Raw genomic sequence first — 27,232 nt, forward strand, 5'->3', positions numbered from 1 at the left:
CAATTTGATTACGAGCATGGTGCCCTTGGCTTGTTAAATATTTATGTTTTGGGTGACTATAGACAATCCGACCTTAAGATGCTGAACTATTAATGCCAATATGATTGTATGCATTTGTAAAGGATATATTAATTGGGAAATACATTTTCTAAACATAATTATGTTGATGACAAACCAAACCAAAGTAGCCGTATAGAAAAAAATTACAGAAAATAGCAAGTTAAGGATGTCTTTATTATTTCATGATGATTAATCAGCAAAATAAATTCACAAAACATATCATTACTGGAGCAATCATTGACTTTTCTCAACCAATGTAGTTGTTTTATATACTTAAAAACACACCAAATGAAAAGTGAAATTCAATATTATTTAAGCTATAAAATTCATAGGATGTCAGTTTTTACTTTTATAAACAGTCATCTAACCAAATATGTTCAATGTTACCAATTTGTTTAATGATTGAACATTAAGAATATGCAAATAGCAAATGTCCAAACTTAATGGGAAACTACAGCATTATTCAGGAAAATATGCACACTATGATGAGTCCTATAAGATAGAAGTTGTTATGTGCACTGACAGTCTTCCAGCATAACTGTCACATTTTACATGATACCTATTGCCTTTAAAGAAAACATTATCAACTAGTTGTGACACAGCTACAAGTATTTACTCAAATAATTTTAGAAAACAAAAACAGATTTGTGATCCTTATGCTACGTTAATGTACCAGGCATTGTTATATATAATGACTAAGTATTGTCAAATCCATCTTAAATCAGATTATTGGAAATGTAATCTTCCATTGGTTAGCCGCGCGGACATGTGGTTGATAGCGAGCTGCAGCTCACTGAATGATGACAGCTCCAGCTATTTCAATGGGCGCGGGGTCTCTTTTCTTACTAGGTATCCTATAGGAAAATAAGAGAAGAAGTTAAGTTGTCATGGTCAGCTCCTTATAAATGTGCATGCTCATACTTGGGGATGGCGTCCTTGTGGAGGGACGGGGATAATGAAGGTCCTGAGCATAACGTTTCCAGAGTGGAACATTCTAAGGCTTTCTAAGGACTATCATGCATTTTACTATGGTTTCCAAATAATCTTATTTAATGAATTATTTTCAAGTCAGTAAGTTTTCAACTATATGTTTCGTAAAGACTTATTTTAAGATAGTATTTTCATTTAGTATGACTTTATAAAATGCATGTGAAACTCTTCATGTTGACTAAGGGTATGCATCCACGTGGTTATACTGGCTGTTGGCTATCTGTGACTGAGATCTGTTAGGAGGATTCTCTAATTCTAGGTAAAGGAAGATACATTGCTGATCATGTCTTTCTCTGTTCTATTCATGATGCCTTCGATTTTGGCATTTAAAAAAAATTCTGGATCTCACGTCATAACACCATAAGTTTTAAATTATGTGGAAAATAATTTTTACTTAATAGTATGAATAGTTTATCTTAAATACATGCACTACAACCAGGTCTGTGACCCAGCAGTAGAGCTTTTGACTAACATGTAGGAGTCTATTTATGTTCAATCCCCAGGGCCACAAAAACCAGAAAACAAATAAGTTGATCGATATTAATTTCAAGACTTTATATATAATAATAACACTCTTTCCTCTGGTGAAAAATGTGTATTTTTGCTTAAGAAAAAAAAAAGAGGTAAAATTATGTCAAATTCATGGGGAAGTCCAACATGCTGTCTGTGTGTGGTGTAGCTTTGTATGCGAGGCTTCTCCAGCCCATTTAGCCAATGTTCACCTCACATGATGTGTGTGGTGAAAACGTAAAGGTCAAGAGCCATCTGTGTACGGGTTTTCCTGGGAGAGCGAACTGTGTTCCTATGTGCTCGTCATGAAAGAATAGAGCAAGCAGAATACTTGAGAGGTGTTTCTGAATACTCTAAGCCATACGAAGGACAGTCAATTAACTGTGCGTTTCTCTCCTGAGATACTGATTTTTAACTCTTTGGACTTCAAAAACTACATTGAAACCCACAGAATATGTTTTTAGACAATGCTTGAGGTCCTGGAGAATTCAGTTGGTTTTGGTACTGGTTTTGGTAGGTGTTAAATTCAATGTTTAGAAAATGTTAACCATTTAGAAGTATTGAAGCCAAGAAGTAGAAACACTTTTTAAATTGTTGTCGAGCTTAAAAATAAATGAATTTGAGTGTCCTTAGGCAAAGCATCCATTCACCATCTACTGGCCCCTTGCTACTGCTGGTTACATCATCACGTCAGGTCCTTTTTAAATAATACCCAGCTAGTTGTCAAGTTCTGTAATTAGATTTCTTAGCTTGCTTCTGGGGCAGCAATATGTGTACCTGTACTTTGCAGTTGACTGAGCAAACTTTCATTTATAGTCAATTGTCAAAGGGAAACACATAGAAAGATATATGCTATTCAACCCAACACACATATGCATACATGAACAATGATTGGGCAAGAGAACACACTTTATATGAAGTTGTCTTTCTCAATTAAAAGTAAGCAGGCTATCTATTTTTCAGTACTACATAAGTTAAAATATTTTAAAATCCAGAGATTTAAAACTATAGAAATCAACACATTCTGGCAAGGAACGCAGCTAACGTAAGGGAAAATATTTGCAAAGAGTACAGACAGTGGCACTCTCTTTATGGGTAGGTATGAGACCTTATTGAATATTTCATTCAATAAATATCAATTATAACCGGAACATAACTTATCAATGTATAAGGAGCCACAGTGATGTGGGTTCGGGTAAATCTAATTGAATTATACAGTACATGACTTATGTGAGTTGATCAGTTTTCTAAATAAGTGAACTGGAAATAGCACAATTCAGTTTGTGGTAGGGAAATTCAAGCAATAGATTGATAAACATTATAATTGGAAAGAACCCATAATCCATGTATACCTGAAAATGCAACATAAAACGGATCCCCTGTGGTGACATTTTCCCTTACATAGAACACTAAAAGTCCACGGACTCATCCCACAGAAAGCTGTGTTTAACCTTCATTCCAAGGTCCTGATTTTGTCTACTCCCCACTTCCAAGTTGCAGTCACCTACCTTAGCTTGAGCATCACCAAGGAAAGAATTCCGCTGGTAACTACCATGCACACAACAACATAGATTAGTTCTCCTGGGAAGAGAAGATTGGGAATGAATTGGACGTGTCACTGTGGATTGGTGGAAGCCTAGGAGGCTTCAACACTACATGAAGAGCTACAGGCAACTGAGGAATGTGGAGAGCTGGAGAAATGTGTCTTCAGGGAGGGGCACACTGATTGGCTATCCAACACCAAGTGGTCAATACCAAAAATATACATACAAGCAGTATACCGACTGAGGTTCTTATATTAGTAATATATGCATGTATACTTAGACGTATGTAACAACAATTAATAAATAAAATAGCTGTGAATTTGAAGAGAGAAAGGAGAGGCATCTGGAAGGGTTTAGAGGAAGAAAAGAGAAGCTGAGATGATATGATTATGTTGTGATCTCAAATAATAAAATAATTTACTATAACTTTAGAGACACTAAGCATTTTTTTTTCATAGAGAGTTTTTAACTGACCACTGAAGGGAGAATTGAATCCAGTCAGGGTAATTTCTTTTGAATGCTTTCTTTCATATGAGGAAATGTCTTTGACATTAGGAGTTGGGTAATCTGAAAAAAATAATAAAAAATGATATTGAGGTATTTAAAATTACACTTTGGCTTTATCAAATTGTTATAGTTTGTTTCATATTATATTACATCACAGCAATCCAGTTCTATGCCGCCTATTTTATAAGTCCAATGATTTGTATGAAAGTACGAATGCTAACACTTTAAAACCTTGTCCCTGCCATGTTTGTTTAACTAAATTATGGAAACCTTTTCCCTACAAACCACGATTGGAAAAAAAAGGTCCCACTTGATGGGATAACTCGCTGAGCCTCGCATGTGGACAAGGGGGACAGAAGACAGTAATTTGAACCTTCAGGTTTGGACACTGAAGAAGATTTCTTCTTTACACAAGTGATTATTTCAATGTGCTTTAAAGATATGTTTTTCTTTTCTTTTTTTCAAGTAACTTGAGCCATTTAATAGTTGAGAAATATAACAACAACTTCAGTGTAATGGTGCTGGAGAAATGGACATCCACATACAGAAGAATTAAATTGTACTCGTGTCTATGTCCTTACACAAATGCTAACTCCAAATGGGTCAAGAGATACATGTGAAAACGGAGACGTTAACATTGCTAGAAGAAAACACTGGATGCTCCCCATACCTTATACACATACATGGCTCTCAGAAAAGCACTTCTGTCTAGCTCTTTGAAAAAACTTCACACTGATTTACAGGGTGGTAGGACAGTTTGCAATTCAGTATCAGGGATGGAGGGTTCCCTTTTCCAAAAACTGCACCCCAACAGCTATTGGTTGTTTCTTGCTGTCAAAGCACTTTTGATTTAAACTTCTCTAACTGGTAGAGAAGATGGGCATTTTTAAAAATATATTTCTGAGGAATTTTTTCTTCTTTTTAGATCATCTGGGCTTTTGACTCTTTGGAGGTTGTTGTTGCTGTCGCTGTCGCTATGTTTGTGGTTGTTGTTCTTTGTGGAATTTGGATATAATATCCTGTAAGGTCTATCCCTCATAAGGAGTTTTGTGTATTTTTTTTGGGGGGGGGGTTCCTTCTCACCTATCACAATACAGAAGATTTTTAGTTTCATGAATTCACTTGTCAATTTGGGTTCTAAATTTCGGGACAAATGAAGTCCAATTCAAGAAGATACAGTGTTTTTCAAGGAGCCACTGATAAATGGCTTCCTACAAAGGAAGTCTCTAAATACGCTGGCGCCCCCTCCTGCTCAGAACTGGAAGTGGCTATTGAGTCCCGCTGTTCTACCTTTCTCCACCCCACTTCATAATCTGAAGACCCTCAGCTTTTGCTGTTGATCCTTTACCTGAAGGACTACTGCTGGCTTCTCTGGGGACGTAAGTCTTCTTGAGCATCTCTGAGGATACAGTAGTTCTAAATGCGACTTGCCTCACTACTCTGAAAGGCTTGCTTCTTTGTGGCTAGGTCAAACACTATATATATATTTTTTCTTGTGTATATTATTTTCACTGACTTTTCTCCTTTACAAAGATAAAATAGTGATGATTAATCAGTGGATTTATTTCAGTACAGCTCGTCCCTGCCTCTTTTATTTTAACCCTTCTTTCCTCCCTCCCTCCTTTTCTCCCTTCCTTCCTCCCTCCCTCCCTTGTTTAACAAACACATGACATCCATTGCTGGATCACTTGACATTCACTCTTGTCTCTTTCTAGAGCAGACTTCTCTTCTGAGTGCCCATTCACTGGGCAGCTTCTTGGAGAGATCGTCCTAGGTCATTTTACTGAAGTGGATCTATTGTCCTATATTCTTAGAAACCTGACTTTGAAAGACATAGTTTTTGAAAAGATTTTAGGAGGCGGCATTCTCAGACTATTTCCCATGCAACACTAGGTCTGTTTTCCTTTACGTATCGTTCTAAGAAAGTATAAGGTGCCAGAAGAAATCGATTGAAAATAATCTGTTCTAAGATAACAAATCATGCAGTTATGTGATAGAAGTGTTTCTGTGTGTCTGCCTCTGTCTCTGTCTTTGCCTTTCTCTTCCTCTGTGTGTGTGTGTGTGTGTGTGTGTGTGTGTGTGTTTTCACGTAATGAACTGAAACACATTAGTTAAAACTAAAGTTCTCTCCCCCTGACAATGAACAAAGAGAAGACTTGTTGGTAGTCTTGGTCTTATATCAGCCGGGGGGTAGAGCAGATTACAGTCCTTTGTTTATCCTAGCTTGATGCCTGGCTTGGTGGTCAAAAATCCTTTCTGCCTACGACACATAAAAAGTCGAATCAAATCCAGGCAGTGCAGCGTGGAAGGAGGAAGAAAGACAGAGAACTGAGTTCCACCATGCCAACGGGTGCAGTTGGGAAAAGATGCCCACAGATCTGCCTTCTGCCTCATGGTATGGGCGGACCATAGGACATGCAGAGCCCTGCCTACCCCTAGAGAATGCAGCTTGGGAGAAAGAAGACAGACAGAGACCTGGGGACTGCCCTGCCACCCACAGACCTGCCCTTGGGCATTCCAGTTAGGCAGGCCATAGGCCCCTGCTTGCTGGAGGATGTCACCCTGTAGCCACCAACCACATGGCCATCCTGCAGCACGATCCACCACCATGTGAGGGTATGTGGTGCACAGATGGGAGAGAAAGAGAAGTGAAGCTGCTTGAGCATTGTGAAGAAACAAACTGGAGACTCGAGTGTGGAGAGGAGTGTCCTGTTGTGAGCAGTCACCTAGAGTCCTGGAGAAGTCCCAGCCAGAGCTGCTGCTTAAGGTATGTCTGGGTCCATGGCTACATAGCTGCTGGGGACAGGGTCAGTGTTATTCACTACTATTACCATTAGGGAACATGGGGGACATCCCTGGCCGGACAGTCAGCAGGGACTATATGGCTGTCCAGGGGCTGTGCAGAGCTCAGCCCACCTCTCACCGGCAGCAACACCGGAGAGAATGGTCCTTGCACCTCACCCTGGCAGCCCAGTGGAGCTGACCCTGGTGGCAGGGGGAGTGGGTGAATGACCCTGCCACTCCCCTGTTATGGGAGAGCTTGGGTGCAGGGGTGATACCCTAACCCCTCACCCCTCACTACCTGTAGCAGTCTGGAGAGCTGGTCCTGAGATTAGGAGAGTATGAGTGGCACTGTCCCTCACCAGCTAAAGCACTCAGGAGAGTAGGCCCCAAGTCATGACTGGACAACATATTACAGCTGGTCCTGGTGGTGGAGGTAATGGGAGTGGGGATGGGGGCACTTTAGGGGTTGGGTGTAAGTTGATTCCAAGGGTGTGAGGGCAGGAGATCTGTCCCTGCCTCCTGCTGGTGGGGTCGCTGAGTGGCCAAGCCAGAGCAATGCTGGAGAGAGAGTCCTGGTGGTGCCCATAAAGGAGAGCTGGCATGGTGACCATGGCCCAGACCCAAGGCTCTGAGTTGGTCTACCCCAAAGTGTATTTTAACTATAAATGGTTGGGATTCATGAAAGGGCCGGTCCTGCTGATCTAAAGCTGCAGGATCTCCATGACACAGGGCAACAACAGTATATCTTGAGGAGGCCAGGAATTTTATACAAAATATAAGCATTAAAGGTTTAGAGCAAACCACCTCCAGTCAGAGCACATTGTGGTTTTTTTTTTTCACAAATACCTCAGATTGTATTACAAGGTATTATCTTCTATTTTCTAAATATCTTGTTATTTATATAACTCTACAAAGATATAATGGTAATTAGAAATAAAAATAAGTCACAGCACTGTGGACACCAGAGTTAGTGAGACACGGGTAACATCACAGGGAGAGGCCAGCCGCTGGTGACATGCCACGGACTTAAGACCTCCTTCTAATTTGCTAAATGTTTGGCTTGGACTAACTTTTTTAAGTCTTCTGTACCCCAGTTTATCATTCTACTAAATTAAGATAATGCTTTTTAGCTAATAATGAAGATTAAACAAGGCAGAGCATGCAAATGACCTTATGGAGTGTAAGCATAAAGTATAGCCATATTTTTTCTCTTTTTGTGAGAGAATTTGAGAAGGGTCATGGGAAGGGTTGGAGGGACAAGAGGAAGAGGGGGAACTATATATATATATACATATATATATATTCAAATATGAATGTCACAAAAATAAAATATTAGGTAAAGGGAAATTGTAAGCCATAGAAACCTTTAATCATGTAAGTTAGTAAAATCAAAACTCTTAATAAGAGAGAGGGTATAGGGAGGGACAGGGGAAAACGTCTAGGTTTAGGTTCATTAGATACAGGAGCCAAGCAACATGCAGTCAGTAGAGAAATGAAATCAGGTATAGGGACAGCAACCACTAAGCCAGCACGGAATCAGAAGATGGCACCCAGGTGAAAGTTCTTTTTCAGGTAGCTACCTGGCCCTATTTAAAGAACTAAAACAATTAAAAGAGACAGTTTGTCCATTGTAGGATAAGGCGTGCTGGAATGGAACAGTGAGAGAAACTGACTGGATCAAAGTCAGCATGGAGAAGTGTTGGGAGTAGCTAGTAAGGCTGTAGCCATATGCTTCGTGTACATTTTCTAGGTGATAGCTACCACATGTAGCTTAGACAGAATGCTGTGGTAAGGTTTAGACTGTCCGTTGTACTAGAAACAGAGTGACTGAAGATGACGGAGCTGACTCATGGCGACCTGGATACTTACAACACCACCAGAAAGAACCCATAACACATCACAGTGGAGCAGTACAGTGAATTGCACCTTGAAACCAGCCTTGCCGACTGATTTATGTGGCCTCTCACTTGTCAGCGTGCCTTGCCTCCTAAGCAAAGTAGACACCAGCAGAAACTAGTGAACTCCAGAGTCTTATATAACTAAGCTGTTTTGAAAGCCTTTATCATATGCCTCTGGGGAGTTTGTCATCCACCAAACTCAGGTGCTGATGGAACGATAGGATATAAACCCAACTTTTATAAACTTATAGAATATTGTTGGTGGGGAAAGTTAGGTAGCCTTCGTGGTAACTCAAAACCAAAACCAACCAACCAACCAAACGACCAACCAACCAACCAACCAACCAACCAACCAACCAACCAACAGAAGAACCCTTCTCGCCCTAAGTAGAGGAATAGAAAGGAAAGAGACGTAGAAAAAGTCATTGCCAAGAACTTGCACAGGTCTTGATGCAAACTGAGGCCATTCCACACTGTTTACATCTAGTTTGAAAGCTGATTGGTAATGAACGAGAAGAAGAGTAGCTGTCTGGGTGCTCTACTGTTTACAAGGTAACGGGGTGACTTTTGAATATTCTTGCAATGTTCTTAATGTTGTAAGGATTTTAATAGGCTCACGAAAAGGACTCCGAGAGAAAAGTTGGAAATCCTGATACTAACGGGAGATAAACTCTTTGACTTCACCAGTGGATCCCTAAGAAAGCCTTACTTGTTGCTTACTGGCCTCATCAAAGAGGCTTAATTTGTCTAAGTACCGAACATCCTTTCCATGGAAGTTCCCCATCTGAGATAATATCCCAGGGTGTAGGTGCCAGAGCAGTAACCATTAAATGCCCACATGTGGGATTTTATGGGAAGAATCTGATGCTATGATGTTGCTGTCACATGAGCACTTGTCTTTTAAGCCAGGAATACACAGGCTCATAATAAATGGCTTTTATGACTTCACATACACAATCCCGATGTGCAGAAAGTATAGAGGAAAGATTGCTTATTTTATGCAGGCTTGGCATGAACTCCATCCCCAATTATAGGCAATGAGGGGACTGGACGGAGCCAATGAAAGCAGAGAGTGGGAAATGGAAAAGAGAGCACAATGCCTCCACATAATAAAGACTGTTATTGTTCAAATTGCAACAATGTTGTTTTGGTTTGTTTCTTTATATTCCTCCATGAGCTTAAATGTTTCTGTCCTCTATAGTGATGCCAAAATGTGAGCTGTCTCACTCATCAGTGGCAACTCTTTAATCTTTCTTTCTTGGCATAAGCACACAGCCAAGGTAGTCAAGGATGATTCATGCATCATTTCATGCTCGGTGGCAGACTTTTCCTTCTCCCCTCAAAACACCTAAGCCTTTAAGAGCGGAGTTGGGAAAAAAAGTGAAGGTTGAGACAGATGTTCTCCTGTTGTTTCTGTTGAGGGTTTGTATACTTCAGTATTTCCAGATTTGAGCCGTGTGAAACATTTTCTGCAAAATAGGAAGCCAAGCCAAATTCACTGGGTTTCAGATCTGCAGACCAAATTTGAACCAGCTGGGCTTTATTGGTAACGTTTGTGAGCATGAAAACTGAGTGGCAAAAATAAAGCCAGTATTTTCCCAAACTGGAATGGACGCGCCTTTTGGCTATCCCTTCCATCTATCTTCTCTTGAGAGAATTTTGAATTTTGAAAGGACCTCAAGTAAAACGTGCTAGGTGATTCCTTGGAGTATCTATTTGGAATATTAGCTAACAAAGATAGAAGCAAAGCCAGTGCCTCTCACGAGAGAGAGTAGGCTGGGGCTCTACTCAACCTGGATTCAAGTTGCTCAAAGCACGCTCTTGGCATATACTTCCGGAAGGAAAACCCAAGAAGCACCAGCTTAAATCCCCAAACTCACACATCAGACCTGGCCATAATGGTACACTGTGGCAAGCTTACTGGGTTTGCAGATGGCAAAGCTCTGCCCCGTACTTTAAGTACATTTAGGTGTGAATTACTATATTTATTATAACAATGCGTGCAGTGTAGATTTGAATATATAATAGAAGCAAACAAGCATGTCCTATTAAGAGGAAGGGCAAAATATTTACAATGATTTCCATAATTTTAAAAGCAAGGCAATAAAAGGTAGCTCGAGCAAGAAGGAACTCCCTTTTCTCCACATTTCAGTTCTGTGTTACCAGGAAGAATAAGTCTTCTTACACAAATAAAGAGATGATGTAAATTTTCTTAAATTTCAATCTAGTTTTTGAAAGGGAAAATCTCTTGGCTGTTTGTCTATTGACTCCAATGCCGGTGACAGCCACCAGGACAACATTGTCTGGTCAAAGTTGCAAGTGTTACCATGGCAAATATGACATGCCCAACTATTTCATGTTGCATTTTATGTGTGCAAACACGTGCTATTAGACAGCCAAGAGGTGCACTTCTCAGCCAAACCCAGTTTTACAATGAAAGTGTATATTCTGCACAGTTTTCTGAACACTGTAGGGAGTATCCTGATACTGAAATGATGACAACTGTCTGCTGCCTGCGTCCCAGTCTCCATCCATTAGAACAGTGAAGTCAAGGAGACGTCTCTGAGATCAAAGTCATCCATGCTCTGTTGGATGGCCATGTGCCCACGCACAAACGGGCAGTAATAATGAGTTATTTGAAAAAATGGAGTGGGGGACACATGTAATTGGGAGGAGGAAGGTAAACATATGGCAGAAATCTAAGGAAAGTTGGAAGGAAGAAAAGATGGCTGGATATGATCAAATTTAATTGTATAAATGTATAAAATTCTCAAAAAAACCAAAAAAGGATAGAACTATAGAGGTCGATTTTCCTTAATTAAATGTATCTGAGATGACATAATCACAGTTTATTCTTACTTAACAAAACAGATATCACTGCATTAGTTTTTAATCAGAATCAGTGTCTCTTTTGGTTGAATTGGAGGGTGTGTTTCTGTATTTGAGATTATAATATAATCATAACATTTCTCCTCTCCCTTTCCTCCCTCTTGTAAGACTCTCCCACACGCCCCTCCCCTTTACCTTTCATAGTCAAGGCCTCTTTAGTTTTCTTTAGTTGTTGTTCAATGTTTATAGTTAGGCTTTCTATTGCTGCAATTAAACACCACGATCAGAAGCAAGCTGGGGAGAAAACGGTTCATTTCCCTTACACTTCCACACCATAGTCCATCATCAGTAGCTGTTGGGGCAGGAACTCAAAGCTGCTGCTGCTGCTGCTGCCGTTTACTGGCTTTCCCCCTTGTAGCTTACTCAGACTACTTTTTTATACCTCCCAGAACAACCTGCCCATGGGTGGCAGTGTTCACAGTGATCTGGGTTCACCCACACCAATTATCAATCCAGAAAATGCCTTAACGACTTACCCACAGGCCAATTCTATGAAAGTATTTTCTCATTTAAGAGCCTGCTTTTAGCCAGCACTAAAAGATACTTCATTCTGATCACAGGATGATCAACCAAGAAGAAATTGTAATTCTAAGCACGTCTGTACTGAACTTGGAGCTAAATGATATCACAGATCAAATGGAGCTGACAGACATCTGAAGAATGTTTACCTAAGCATCCTATCTCGGATGCTCTTCTCCGCAGCCCTTAGAGATATTTTATAAAATAGACCCATGCTGAAATGCAAAGAACATCTCAGGAAATACAAAAATTTTGAAGTATTTCCACGTGTCTTCCCTGACTGACCATTATTCAAAATCAATAGTAAAGGATTATTTAGAAATTACACAAACTCATTGAGGTTAAGCAATACTAAAGCATGATATAATCAAAAAGGAAATTTTTTTTTAAATTCCTGGAAGTAAATGAATATAAATATCCCAAGATGCCAAAACCTCTGGGACGCACTGAAAGCAGCTGTAAAAGGGAAATTCACTGTGCTGAGTCCATATAGTTAAAAAAAAAATCAAACGGAACGTAAATAAATGCCATGAAGATGCATCTCAAAACTTTAGAAAAGTGAATGGTAAACCTGACCTAAAGTCAGTGGGTAGGAAGGAAGAGTACGAAGTCCAAAACCAATGAAGTAAAAGCAAAAGCCACCAAAAAATACTTCAAAGATTCAATGAAATTGAGCTAGTTCTATGAAAAGTTGAATAAAACTTGCAAACCCTTAACCAAATTAATCAAAATGAAGAAAAACAAGACCCAAATTAATAAAATTATAGATTGGTGTTATAGTATTATAACAAGATTTGAAAACATATATGCTTAATTAAGTTGAAAAGCCTAAAAGAAATCAATGGATTTCTGGATACACCTGAAGCATCAAATTTAAGCCAAGAGGAGATTGATGATTTAAACGGATCATAAAAATAAGGAGATAAAAAGAGGGGCAAAAAACCTCCACACAAAAGACAAAGGTTCAGGTATAGATGGCTTGAGAACGTAATTCTACCACACTTTCAAAGAACTGAAACCCAGTACTTCTCAAATTCTTAAAACATTGGAAGTGGAAGAATCAATTCTAAATGTCCTCTATAAAGTTGTCATTGTTCTAATTCCAAAGATAGGTCAAGTACTAAAATGATGTAGAGTAGACCAATATGCCTGGTGAATATAGATGCAATATGTCTAACACAGATAGACAGACAGAGAGACAGACAGACAGACACACACACACACACACACACACACACTCTCTCTCTCTCTCTTTTGGTTTGTTGCTGCAATAAACATCATGAACAGAAGCAACATAGGGAGAAAATGTTTATTTCACCTTACGGGTTACAGTCCATTGTGAAGGGAAGTGTGGTCAGGAATTTAATGCATGAACTGAGGTGCAGGAACTGCAACAGAGGCCATGGAGGAAATCTGCTTACAGACTTGTTTAGTGGCTTGATGTCTTAGCTTTGCTTTCACACAACTCAGGATCATCTGCCTCTGCTAACTCTGCCCTCTCGCATCAATTAAGACCATACCTCATAGTCTTGTACATGGACTGATTTCATGGAAGCATCTTCTCTGTTGAGTTTCCTTCTCCCCAAATGGCTCTAGTCTGTGTCAAGTTGAGAAAAGTAACCTGTGTAGCCATCTACCCCAATCATGTTGACTTTATTCTGAGATGCAGGGATGGTTTAACTTAAACAAATCAAGAAATGTATAGGGAAGACTACATACATAGCCTGCCTCACCCTAAACTGAGAAATAATCCCCTTAAAATCAGAAATAAGACAGGGATATCACTATTCCCACTCCTTTTCAATATAGTACTTGAAACTCTAACTAGAGTCATAAGGCAAAATAAGAAAATTAAAGGGTACAAAGAGGAAAAGAAGACCTCAAATGACCTTTACTTACAGGTGATATGATAGTGTCTTAGAGTTTTTAGTGCTCTGATAAAATACCATGACCATTTACATCACAGCCAATCATGGAAAGAAGTCAGAGCAGGAACTCAAGACAGGAACTAAGGCAGAGATCATGGAGAAATACTGTCTACTGGCTTGTGTCCAGTGGCTTAGTCTGCCTGCTTTCTTATAACATGCAGGGCCACCTGTCCGGGGATGCTATCATCTAGAGTGAATGAGGCCTTCCCACTGTAACCATTAATTAACACAATGTTCCAATGACTTGCCCACAGGCCAATCTTATGAAGGCCTTTTCTCAGTTAAGATTTTCTCTTTTCAGATATGTCTAAGTTTATGTTAAGTCAACAAAAGCTAACTAGCACAGATAGGATGCATCATTGAGTCCAATGATTCCACCAAACCCAAAATATCAACATTTTCTGAAAAGTGACAGGATATCAAATTTTCTTACAAAAATGAAGACAAAATGGCAGCCTACAGATTGGGAAAAGGTCTTCACTAACCCTATGTCCAATAGAGGGTTAATATCAAAAATATACAAAGAACTCAAGAAGTTAGATTCAAAAAAAAAAAACCCAAACAAATAACTCAATTAAAAATGGGGTACAGAGCTAAACAGAATTCTCAACAGAGGAATCTCAAATGGCCAAAAAGCACCTGAAGAGATGTTCAACATCCTTAGTCATCAGAGAAATACAAATCATAGCAACCCCAAGATTCCACCAGTCAGAATTGCTAAGATCAAAAACTCAAGTGACAACACAGGCTGGTGAGGATGCTAGAACATCCTCATGGGATGGAGGGAATACCCTTCCTTGCTTGTAGGAGTGCAAACTTGTACAACCAGTCTGGAAATCAATCTGGTAGTTCCTCACAAAATTGGAAATAGTTCTACCTGAAGATCCAACTTTCCCAAAAGATGTTCCATCACACCACAATGACACACGCTTCACTATGTTCACAGCAGCCTTATTTGTAATAGCCAGAAACTAGTAGCAATCCAGATTTTCTCAACCAAAGAATGAATACAGAAAATGTCTTTCAATTTATACAATGGAATACTATTCAGCTATTATAAACAAGAACATCGCGAATTTTGCAGGCAAATGGATAGAACTAGAAAATATCACCCTTAGTGAGGTAACCCAGACCCAAAAGGATATGCATTTTATGTCCTCACTGATAAGTGGATATTAGCTAAAAAAGTACAGAATGGCCAGGACACAACCCACAGACCCTAAGAAATCAAACAAGAAGGAAGGCCCAAGTGACGAGGATGCTTCAATCTCACTTAGACGAGGGAACCAAATAGTCACTGGAGTGCTGCGGCAGAGGGAGGGACCTGGGTGGCAGAGAGAAGGGAGAGGGGAAAACGGGGACAGAATCAGGTGTGCTGGGGCACAGGAGGGAAGCCCAGAGGCCAGGTGAATGAATGTACATATGGCACAGCTGGGGATGGGAGGGCCTGGGATGGGAGACGCTCCTAGGACTTCATGGAGGATACCTTAGCTCAAATTCCCAACAGTGGGGAGATGACACCTGAAGAGGCCACCTTCAGTCCTAAGACAGGGCCCCTAGTGGCAGGATGGGGACCCCAACCCTTTAGAAGATTTAGCTTGTCTTGTCTCAGGCAAAACTTACATTATGAGAGATAATTTTGCACACATAAATGTATGTCTGTTTAATCCTTGTTGAACACATGCCCTACGGTTCCCCAACTGTAACCCTGTTTTGTTGAAATTGTTGTCAGCCTATGACATCATTGTGGCAGTGCCAAGCCTATGGATTCTGTGATTTTCCCTGTTCCTCTGGTTTACTGTTCTCTGAGCTTCAGAGCCTTCCCATGAGTTAGCTAGGTAACTTTTGTGACATTGCTCTGGTTTAGGGACGATGAAGGGCATGCCCATGGCAGACATGTTGGTGTTGTGTTGCCTCTACAAAACCACACTACACACCAGAGTCTATTACTCTCCAAACATCACATCAACCATTAATTGTGGTTTTTAATCCACATTTAAAATTTAGCTTGACAATACAGACAGACAGACAGACAGTAAGAAAGAAAGAAAGAAAGAAAGAAAGAAAGAAAGAAAGAAAGAAAGAAAGAAAGAAAGAAAGAAAGGAAGGAAGGAAGAAAGAAAGGATGGTCTCTTTATATTTTAGGTTTGAAAGCTAATAAAAGTTAAAGACACTGGTTTTTCTCTTGAGATCCAGGCTAAAAGAAAACTTGGGAATTCTAAGTCTATAAATTAAAAAATATACAAAAGGCAAAACTTACAGAATTTACCATGGTTGTATGTTTCTTCATCGATTTGTAACTGAACTCATTTTTTTTAAAGAAATGGTTTGTTTTATTATTCTTTTCATAGCTAACTTAAAATACACACGCTTGATCTTTTAAAAAAAACACAAAGGCCTTTTCAAATAATGAAAAACAAGATCCTAGAGGAATAATCACAGAGTTCTAAAAGGGGAAAACATAAATTTATAAGTGAGTGTCTACGAATTTGATGACCTACAAATTCACCGCGGAGCCACTTTAATCCAGAAAATACAGCATATTTGAATGCTTAGAGACTATGCAATAAATATGAATATAGACTAGAGAAAGTCTGTTGAATGTTCTTTGAAAACCAGAAGACTATTTTAGCACCTGGACTGAATTTGAAGGAAACTAAACTTGAATTAAAGTTTTGTGTAGACACCAAGAAAAAGTCAGTGGTTTTGGCTAGTTCAAGTGGTTTATTTAAAGACAGAACTTAACATAAAGTTCCTGGAACACTGCCTTATATTTGGCTGTAAGAAATAGTTGTGTGTGTGTGTGTGTGTGTGTGTGTGTGTGTGTGTGTGTGTGTGTTTGTGTATATATGTTTATGTGAAGGAGAGAGAGAAGACAAAGAGAGACAGGGTCGGAATTGCAATAGAAATGTCTTTCACATTGCTCACTGTTTAATTTATAGTATATAATTCTCCTTCTCAGCCAGGTAGTGATTTCATGACACTGAAAATTAAGACAAACATTTTGAAAAATGAGCTTGAGTCTTGATTAATTCATCTTCACAGTCTTTAGGTTATCTTTTTAAAAATGAACACAGTTTTATGAAGTACAGAAAAAGTGCAGTGATGTCCTATGCACCACCCCATACACATGGGCGGGTTGAAAAGGCTGTCTATGAATGCACTGACTGATGGAATAGAGTTCTGGATCCAGACCTTCACTGGGAAAGGGGCAGACGAATGCTGTCAAGAAAGAATAAATCATATATCTACTGAATGCACACAAACATGATAAATAGAGCAGTTTTAGTAGCACCTTGATATCTAGGAGAAGGCATGAACAGACAGATGAAGAAATGGGGCTATAAAATGAAACTAAATGCTAGAGCACGGAATGGCCAGAAAGGTCCTAGTCTTAAGACTTAATACAAGCACACACTGTTTCATGAAAGCCAGATGAGTGTAGAAATCCTTTGGAAACAATCCTCTTCCTTCTTTATATTTTCAGGTAGATACAGTGAAACATAGGTGATGTATACATACAAGAATAAAACCCTGTTAGGATAGTGGTTTATTTGCAGTGCTGAAATGAATCCAAGCACTGAACTGAAATAGACACTTACTATTCAGAACTTAAAGAAGTAAATCTTCACAAAAGAACAGGGTTAGGACATAGGGACAGCCAGTGTTCTCATCACAGTGAACATCTGCAGTCTGTGAGTGTGTGTGTGTGTGTGTGTGTGTGTGTGTGTGTGTGCGTGCGTGCGCGCGCACGCGCGCTAACTCCTGACTCTTTTACTTAAACGTTTGAATTGAGAATTTTTAGCTTAAGATGAAATAAAAGATTGAGGGTCTTAACCTTAATTCCGACAAGGGAAAAATTGCTTGCATTCAAGGACAGGGCTGCCACTAAGAAAGAATCTATACTGTTTTGTCCCTCCTCTGTGGATTCATTGGTTCACTCTTGTGTTTTCACTGCTGGGTGACTGTTGTGTGTCTGTGGTTGTTGGGAAGACTGGACAAAGTGTGCCACCAGACAAACTTCCTGACTTTGTGCTTAGTAACCTTGCTTTTCACCATGCAGATCTTTCTCGTTCCATGAGAGGTTTGTGTGAAGGAGGCTCTTGGATTTGACACTGGAGACTAAATTTTTCCACATGTGGATAAGAGCAGTGGCTCCCAAACTTGGCTACAGTCAGAGTTATTTAGAGAAGATTGGTTTTATATAAGAAATTCTGTAGATATTTCTGAGGGTGATTCAAGTTTGGGAACAAAAAAATTTAATGTTAGTTAATTCCCTTTGGCTTGGAGTTATGTTTGGCCTATTAGGGTCTTCATTTATAATAGAATATTTATTCCAAATAAAACTCAGAGAACCAACTAGCTTCTGTGAACACTTAGTAGAAAATCTTGAAAATGTGTATGGTTTTTGTAAAGTATGAGGAAGAAAAAAAAGCCAACCCAGAAACAAAACCTGGAAGCCCAATTAATAAACAAGTTTTAAATTCAGAACACAAACAATAGTTTTAAAAGTAATGTGTTTAGAAGACATACATTACTTAGTATATAGTAGACACTTGATATATGGAATTTTTTCTCAGCATGATGTACAGAGTCTTTGGTAAACTACACGAGGATAGCTACAGGACACACCTCTTGAGATGTGGAATAAGGTCATGTCACACACAAAGCCTGTTTTGCTCTTTGAAACACCTCTTTGGACATTATCAGCTCAGTTAGGTAACTGGTTCTAGGAAAACTGGTGTAGTAGTGTGTCCTTGCTCACTGCTCATGGACATCTGCCACAAACCATAAACCCAGAGGTGGCCCTAGAGAGCAGGGGGAGAGAGAAGCCCTCACTGCAGGCAGTGCATACATGGTACTCAATTTTGCTTTGTGTAGAAAGAGAAGTGGCCTGATGTAAGACTCATGGTTGGTGGTTAATTTCTAGATCAGTGAGATGAAAAAAAAACCAAATATGGAAATTTTAACCATGGAAGTGAAGGGGAAACAGCATGTAGGAGGCTATATGCTAGTGGTCAAAAAAAAAAGTGTTCATATTTCTCTGGGATCCACCACAACATGCCCTCCATATCAAGCCGAAGTCAACAGATTATGCAATGCAAGTCTGCAGGGTCTCTTTACAACCTCTCTGTTCCCATGCGATGAAGTATTACGTTGCCTTAGTGGGAAGGATGGAGCTAGCTCTGGGTATCACAGAATGGATTTCCCTTCCCTAAGGCTGGCTAGTCAAGAGCCTTCTAATGATGAATGGCAAGTTTTCCAGCAACGTCAAAGACCTGTTAGGTAGCCCTTACTTTGGAAGATAGGAAGTAAATTGATCAAACGATTGTCCTATCTTAAAGGAGTCAAGGATGCCTTATAGCTGAAATGTATATTTACTTTGGATACAGAGTTTTTCTTTTTTTTCTTACAACCAAAACACTTCCTACAGAACACTCGTCTTCCTTTGGGCAGCAGCAACTTAGCAATGCTTCCCCTTGTACCCATGCCTTTGCCTCCTTTCTCCAGCAAAATTTAGCATATGCAGTAAAATGTGATTGTTGAAGATCTTTACATTGCTATGATATAGTCTATGATCAAAACAAATATGGGGAGGAAAGGGTTATTGGGGTTATAGATCTCTATAAAGGTCTGTCTTTGAGAGAAGTCAGGACAGGGAGTCAAGGAGCACAGGTGTGCCTCTCGTGGCTCCTTGGCTTGGTTCTTTATACAACCCATGATTACCTGCTCAGAGTGGCACTATTTATAGCCTCAGCCCACCCATCAATCATTAATCAAGAAAATGTCTCACAGACTTGCCTACAGGCCAATCTGATGGAGGTCTTTTCTCAATTGAAGTTTCCTCTTCCCAGAGGCCTACAGCTTATGTTGAGAAAAAATAACCAGCAATGTCTCCATTCAGCATTTCGCATGCACATATTTAAGAGTTCTAGAAATCATGGTTACTACAAAGAGGAACAGAGTTCCAAGGATGAATATTTTGGCTTTTTTCTTCTATTACATAGTCTCGTGATATATTTATAATGCATTATAGAGAGATTCAAATAGAGCAAGTTTTAATTCTATGTATTAGAAGAAAACTACAAATATTTGTGCAAACTAATGACTCTTCCTGTTCTTTAAAACTAGTCTCAAACAGACTACTACCCATAATCCATTGCTCTATGCATTGTATTCTTCTATGAGTGACAGACATATTCAGACATGAATTTGTATTTCCCAGGATAATGATGAATAAATTGGGTCAGTATTAGTTGTTATATATATATCTTGTTGGAGATATAGTGGCAGAGATTGGCTAGAAATACACCAAATTCATTTCCCTTTCTACCAGAAATGAACTGAATTTCTCAGCTTCCTTTAGAGGTAAGTGAAAGTGAAAGGGATGTTCAAGCCACTTAGGACTGACCCACTAAGGGGTCTGGAACACACACTGTATTTTTCATTAGCAATGTATATGTGTTGGATGGGTTCTATGAGCTCAGAAGATCATTCAGCCAGTAGAACTTGGAGTTACTAAATAGCTCTGTGACACCTGAATTCCAATTATCTTCAGTTTCCATCCCAACTGTTCTCTTTGCTCTTTGTAATTATTTCAGGTTGGTGAGGAATTCTCTCTCTCTCTCTTTCTCTCTGCATCTGTGTGTGTGTGTGTGTCCTTGAAATTTGTGGTAAATGGGATATCAGTGAACAGTCTTTTTATTTTATATGTTCTTTGCTCACTGTAAAGCAGGACACGGGATTGCACATCGTACAATTGCCTTTGAGCTAGTGTCGGGATGGAAATTTGGAAAAATTTTTGGGACGTCTTTTTAGGAAAGGAATAAGTATTTCTGTGTAAACTCAAGAGTGAACTTATATTTATTAAGAGGGAAGGTAAATGGTAGCAATTATGTAGCTGTTGGCTGATAATTCTTCCTTCAGTGGCATAGTTAGACTATAATATCCAGACTTCTGGAAGGTAGGTACAGTCCTGTAAGTGGTTGTCCACTGTGAGTAAGAGATGTTCATTGCTGTCACTGTCAAACGATAAACACTCCAGTGTGGCTAGGCTGTATACTACTCATTCTTTCTCTGTTCTGAGGCTGGGTGACAAGCACTTTGGTGCCCTATGGTACATGTTGGAGAGTACCTAGTCTTTCTTAGGTGGCTGTTTTTAATGCTGATGGGGTCTGTGTTGCAGTGAAAGGGAGCTTCTGCTGTTGGTTATACCGTCCAGCACAGTACCAAAGATGATGCAGTCACCATGGATGCAATCATGGAGGAGAATACAGACTTGCATTGGTATAGACCCACCCCTGAGCATTATGAACTGCATAATCGAATAAGCCTACAAGACAGATGTTGACAAATCATCAGGAGAATAAAAATCAAAATATTGAGGGTCAGCATATTACCACAAACCAAACAGCAACAAACCAAAACAACAACAAACTAAACATAAACAAACCTGAACTGTTCTTGAAGTTCGGCTTGCGGTCTAAAAATGATTAGAACTTGTAGAATTTTGACATGGGTGTGGTGGATGCCCAGTGGAAAAGCCTGATCTACGCTCAGAGAGCAGAGCGCAGAGCAAGGGTCAGTGTACAAAAGGGAAAGAAGCTGAAACAACAAACACAGACAACTGTTTCAGACTGAACCGATGCAAGGCTAAGGGTGACAGGTAGAGACAGCGGCTCTGGTAAACTGCCTGTGATTGGCAAGGGAGGAAGATCAGCAGACAGAAATACACATAGGCTAAGCTTCAAGCTCCTCTAGTTCGTCCTGGGAGCTGTTTTCATAAAACTGTTTTGGGAATCTCAAGACAGTGATGTCAGTGTACTCATCCCCAACCAAGCCCAGTGCCTAAATTTCAATTTTCTTTTCCCCAAATTAAAGATCAACTTTAAAAAATACATTTCTGTCTTATTAATTAAAGCTAATAAGCAGATTTGTTACAGTCCCAGGCTATTTTGTTGAAGGAGACACCGGAGGAATAATATGCTATATCAGCTGACAGTGCTTGCTAATATACCAACTTGGTCAATCCAGCCTCAGTAGAGACATCAGGTATCCCTGAGTATCGATAAATGAGGGAGTATAGACAAGACAATTCACCCAAGGCCAGTGTATAAAACTTTTCAGCTAAGTAGCTAAATGGCTAATGACTTTCGACCAATGCTTTGGAGTTGATTTGTTACATAACGATGAATAATTAATATGTTCAGCCTGTAAATGAAGCCTTTTATGATTTTCATAATAAAAATCAGTAAATGATAATGAATAGTAACAACACTTTAAACAGTGTATCACTTTCTGATACATGAGAGAGAATAAAAAACAAAACCTATTTTAGCAAGCACAAATTGTCTTTATAAACATTTTTGGTTTGGGTTGGCTGGATTACCTTTTTTTAAACTTTTTATTTTAATTAATGAATTAATTAATTTTGGTATCATGGAAAATGGTGGATATGTAGGTAAGCATATAAGTAATAGATGGTCTTTTAATTGGACAACTTACTGAAACATGATTTGCTGTGAAGCAGGTGCTGGAAAGCCATGCACAAGGGTTCTTCGCCCTGTGTGATGCTTCTGCAAGCACACGGCACTTGAAGGACTGTCCCGAAGGTTCCTAGGTAGGCAGCCCTGCAGCTGTCACTCCCAGAACAAGTAAGGTCTTGCTTGCCCAGCATACTAATGCAGGTCTCATCTTCATGACACTTCCCAGCCACATGGGGCCAGCATTCTGTCTGGAATGTTCGGTAGTGTGTCCTAAAAGAAAGAGTGAAGAACTGGATTTAGTCTACGGCTAGAGTGATTTCACGTTAACATGTGATGGTCTCTACAGAATGAAACACTGGCCTGGGGCAGAATGAGATGTTGGTTCCAAGACATAACCAAAAGCTGACTTAGGGAGTGTGGAGAAGAAGAACAAAAATCAAAATAATGAAACCTTGTAAATGACTCTCCTTTCCTGAGGCTGATTTTCCCTTATGGCCTAGTTGTATCCCAATGCTTTGCAGCATGATCTACTTGAGAGATTTATTAAAGAACTTTTTGAAACCTCATATGATTTTGGAGATAACATTTAGACACCATCCCCACCAAAAATATTTTCTTTATTGTGTTTCCACGCTTTCATACCAAATAGAATTAACAAAATTACTTTGAGATTTTTTTTTCTTTTTGATAGCAAAAACCTAAGGCCGTAGAACATGTCTCCCTGAAAGAAATTTTGCAATTTCTAGTAACCAATCAGATCATCCTACGGCGTGAGACTGAAGGCCCGACAATGAAGGGTCAATGGTGGGCAGAAATACGTTAATTGAAGCCAATTAGGCATTCAAATTCTTGATCTTCTATTTAAACTTTAATATTACGACAGCCTCCTGCAAGAGGTGGAGGTGGGAAGTTTCACTAATCTACTTTTTCCTCATCCCAGTGTAACCCCATTGACTAGACCCCCTTTTTGTTTGTCTTCCAGAATTAATTTGATTCCTTTATTGATTTATTGAGGCCAATTGTCAAAGCCCAGTTTGGACACAGGCGGTGGATCCTCACATCCACCAATTGGAATACAAAAAGCTGGCCTAGGCTCCCAGGACAAACCTGTAATCCCATGTCTCCCAAGAAGCTGAAGCAGAGGACCTAGTGTGAGATAAGTGATGGCTACCCATAAGAACAGCCTTGTGGTTTAGTCCACAATCATCACCGCCTGCATTGCTTCGCTGTGTCTCAAACTGTCTACCTAAGCATGTGCTTCTGACCAGTGGAAAGATAAATTCACTTTGAACATAAAATCAGATGTGTTACAAAACACCTTAGTGAGAGAAGGCGAGCAGGGCAGGCTGAGCTCCGTTCTTTCTAAGCATGGCTACCTGCACATAACAGCTTGATGTCAGGTAGCAGCTAGAGTGAGAGTTTTAACTGAGGACACAAACTGCTCATATTGTCACTCAAAAGCTGTAAGAGCCCCTCCATTGCAGTAGCCCTCGAGCCCTGGTGCCTCATTCCATGTAATTTCTGGCTTCCTTTTCTGTTGCTTTCCCCTTTCACTGTTCCTTCAGAGGATGCCATGTACTTCCAATGACTTTGCAATATCTTGCCTGTTGGATTGCTTGGTGTTCTCTCCAGAAGTAACTTAAAAGACTGACTCAGTCATTTCTTCCAGTTAGGTCAAACACTCTTTACTGGTAGCATTTCTTAAATTGCAACATTTTAGGTCTATTCTTATCTTCTTTATTGTATTCTTAAGGGGGCTGTTTATTTGTTTTTGATATTATAACTTAATTACAATATTTCCCCCTTCCCTTTTGAGAGGCTAGGATCCCTCCCTGGTAGGCAGGCAGATAGGAAGAGCGGCCATGGGAGTTTTCCAAGATGACCAACTTCTTCAAACTAACCAACCCTAAATTAAGTAAGAAAAACTCCTCAGCGGCTTAAAACAACCCCGGTCCAGGAGGAGACTGTATTTTTTGGTTTTGCAAGCCCTCACTCTGCTTAGCAAAGGTTATTTCTCTGTGTGTCTGCTGTATATTCGTGTCTCATCATTCACAATAAACACCTTTCTTTACTGCTTATTCTACCCTTGGTGCCTTAAGATTTCTCTGCTGCCCTGCCTATGGAGTTCAAGATTTCCCCTGTTTTCTAATTCTTTAACTGGTAGAGAAAACAGTCCTGATCCAGATCTCTAGACTTAACCATATTCCTCCCTCTAATCCCCTTTCATCTGAGAATTGCTCATTACTTTATATGGTATACATTTTGTTTGACTAAAGTGTCCTCTTTGACTAAAATAAACAAGCCAAAATAGACATTCCTAACTGATGCAAAGATGGGTGCCTGATTAGTGTATATTCTGAATAAACAAACAGACAACCAGCTTTTCTTTCTTCCATGACTGTAATGGCTGGTTTTTGTGTGTCTACTTGACACAAGCTAGAGCCATCTGAGAGGAAGAAGCCTCAGTTAAGGAAATGCCTTCATGAGATTCAGCTGTAAGGCCATTTTCTTAATGAGGAGTGGTGCCATCCCTGGGTTGGTGGTCCTGGGTTCTGTAAGAAAGTAGGATAAGCAAACCGGGGGAAGCAAGTACCCCTCTATGGTCTCTGTACCAGATCCTGCCTCCAAGATCTTGTTCTGTGTGAATTCTTGTGAAGAAAAGCAATATGGAAGTATAAACTGCATAAACCCATGTTTTTGGGTCATGGTGCTTTGTTTTAACAATAGAAACCCTGACTCAGACAGTAACAGATAACATGAAGATGAGAAGTACACAAATCTACAGGAAATGTCCGCACCATGCTCAAACTACTGTGTTCTTCTCAGTTCACAGCTTGAGAAAGAAAGTGTTTGTTCTAAAGTTTAAAGAGTTACCTTGCCAAAATTAACAACCTTTTCAACACAACAGGCTGTGAGTGGTGGTTCCTGCCTGTTAATCCAGTACTCAAAGAGCGGAGGCAGGAGGATTGTGAGTTCAAAGCCAGCTTGGTATACAGAGAAAGATCTTATCTAAAACGAACAAAAAACCCAACAACAACAAAGATTCCACAATCACATCAATAAAAAAAAAATTAATTACAAAGCTGATTGGAACCAGTGAGATGTAAGAGGGATGAAGGCTAATTTTAAAAACCTTGACAAACTGAATTTAAATCACAGGACCCACATAGTGAAATAAGAGAGTCAACTCATAAAAATTGTTGTCTGTATGAACACACACACACACACACACACACACACACACACACACACACACGCATCCATGATAAATATGAACTTTGAAAAGATGATGTATAGTCCATCACTGTTCCACATAGTGAGTTTCTTTATTCTAAAATTCTACTCTGCATTTTACATTTGAATTTCAAAAAGGGCACCACACATGTACCACAGATTCGAAATGTGAATTGTCTGGCTCTATTTACACTATTTTGGATGATGGTGGGAGCTCTAGCAATGGAAGGAGATCAGATGTTAGGATTGGACCATAACAAATAAGGTGCCGAAATAAGAAAGCAAGGTATGTGTGTTTTTACTCACCTGCATAATTCATCATTTCGGCAAGTGTGAATTACACTGAGGCAAGTGGGGGGTGGAACTACGTTCAGTGCACATGGCTTGCTGTGAAGAGTTTCTTTGGATTGCTGACAGGGTATATCAGATTGAGCACAGTCACAAAAAGCCAACATCTGGGCAGTGTTAAAAGGCATATTTTGATAGAAGAACCGTATGGCCGCTTGGCAGTGTTTCACATCGCACAGATTTCCATTTGCTGTGCATGCTTTAAGGTAAAGGGCCAACTGTGCATTACAAACCACATCCCCTACACACGCCTCTGTCACTTCCAAACAAGACTGCATCTGTTTGAATCCTAAAAGCAATAAAATGCCCAGGTCACACAAAAGTAAGCTTAGGGTTGTACATATAGAACCGGCAAACAAAACTATGGGAATTCTACAAGCTGAGAATTCTACACAAAAGTGTACCAGGCTGATGGGATTTCTTTAAAGGCTTGATGGTGCACTATTTGGTGAACTATCATCGTTCATCAATACTATAGACCTATTGTGATCCAGATTGTTCAGGAATGGACAGGACCAAAGTGGAGCTTTGGGCGATAAACATCCATGACTTTAAGTTTCTCAAAACAAGCATTTAATCTTCAGAAATAGAAATTGAACTATGTACCTTACGATGAGCTCAATGTCTCAAGTCAAAGTCATCCCTGTTCTGTCACAGTTGATTGCGAGTGTGTGGATAGGAAATTCTGAACGAAGGTTAACCCAGTTATTGCTGCCTAGGAAGATGCTTACATCCTGATGAAAACAGATACATATGACCACTGCCTCTGACGCCACTACAGGGACACACAGAAACAGTTGACTTCAAACCTTTTAGCTTGTATTCTAAATATTCTTATGATGTATCCAAACCATTGGTTCCAGTAAAGAAGTATTTCTCCGAATACCCTAAAACAGAGGATGGAAGGGCAAAACAGTTCCCTTCATACTCATTGTTAGAAAGAACGCCAAGGTTTTGCTGCATAATTTCTGCAATTTTTAAGCCATACAAGTTATTTTGTATTGGCATATAATTGAGAATTTTCATAACATTTGAATCATAACATCTAGTTCATATAATGTAGGTAAAAATGATAGCTTATGCCTGTATCACGATATAAAGGAGTAGTTAGATTCCGTTTGTATTTATTATCTTTTTTTCATGTTATCTAGAAAGAAAACAAAGAAAGTATTTCACTATTGAAGGGTTTTATGAATTTCCTAGAAGCTCTGAATGCAGATGGTAAATATGTACAAATACAGGCAAATACATAAAAGCTTGTATAACACTTATTTAACCCTTGATACTTAAAATTAATGAGTGATGTGTGAAGAAATATGCAAGTAAATTGAAAAACCTCGTTTTGTGAATTCACTTACTTGAAAATATAAATTAATGCTGATGACTGGATCATGTACAATTGTATAATGAAATAAAAAAAAAGAATCCAAAGAAAAAAGAACAGAGGAATAATCTCTGTACAAAAGAAAGGAAGGAAGAGAGAAAGGAAGAGAAATGTCCATAACAACAGATCATAAATCATGTAGAAATGAGAT

The 27,232-nt window shown here is 39.4% G+C and overlaps 1 protein-coding gene and 1 non-coding gene across 2 annotated transcripts in view; one reads left to right on the plus strand and one right to left on the minus strand.

The window, feature by feature from the left end:
* Positions 1–401: 401 nt before the first annotated feature.
* The window catches only part of Gfral (GDNF family receptor alpha like), a 45,561-nt gene continuing 18,730 nt past the window's right edge, over positions 402–27,232 (minus strand). The window contains 6 exon segments of the mRNA XM_032910904.1: positions 402–914; positions 3,069–3,141; positions 3,579–3,671; positions 22,135–22,385; positions 25,656–25,986; positions 26,781–26,844. Of these exon segments, the coding sequence (XP_032766795.1) occupies positions 851–914; positions 3,069–3,141; positions 3,579–3,671; positions 22,135–22,385; positions 25,656–25,986; positions 26,781–26,844 (876 nt within the window). The 3' untranslated portion in view covers positions 402–850.
* Positions 5,740–5,884, plus strand: LOC116908388. Its single transcript, XR_004388933.1, has one exon. It is a non-coding gene; the product is annotated as a small nucleolar RNA SNORA48 (small nucleolar RNA).

This window comes from Rattus rattus, chromosome 8 (assembly GCF_011064425.1).
Source record: "Rattus rattus isolate New Zealand chromosome 8, Rrattus_CSIRO_v1, whole genome shotgun sequence".
Taxonomy (NCBI): Eukaryota; Metazoa; Chordata; class Mammalia; order Rodentia; family Muridae; genus Rattus; species Rattus rattus.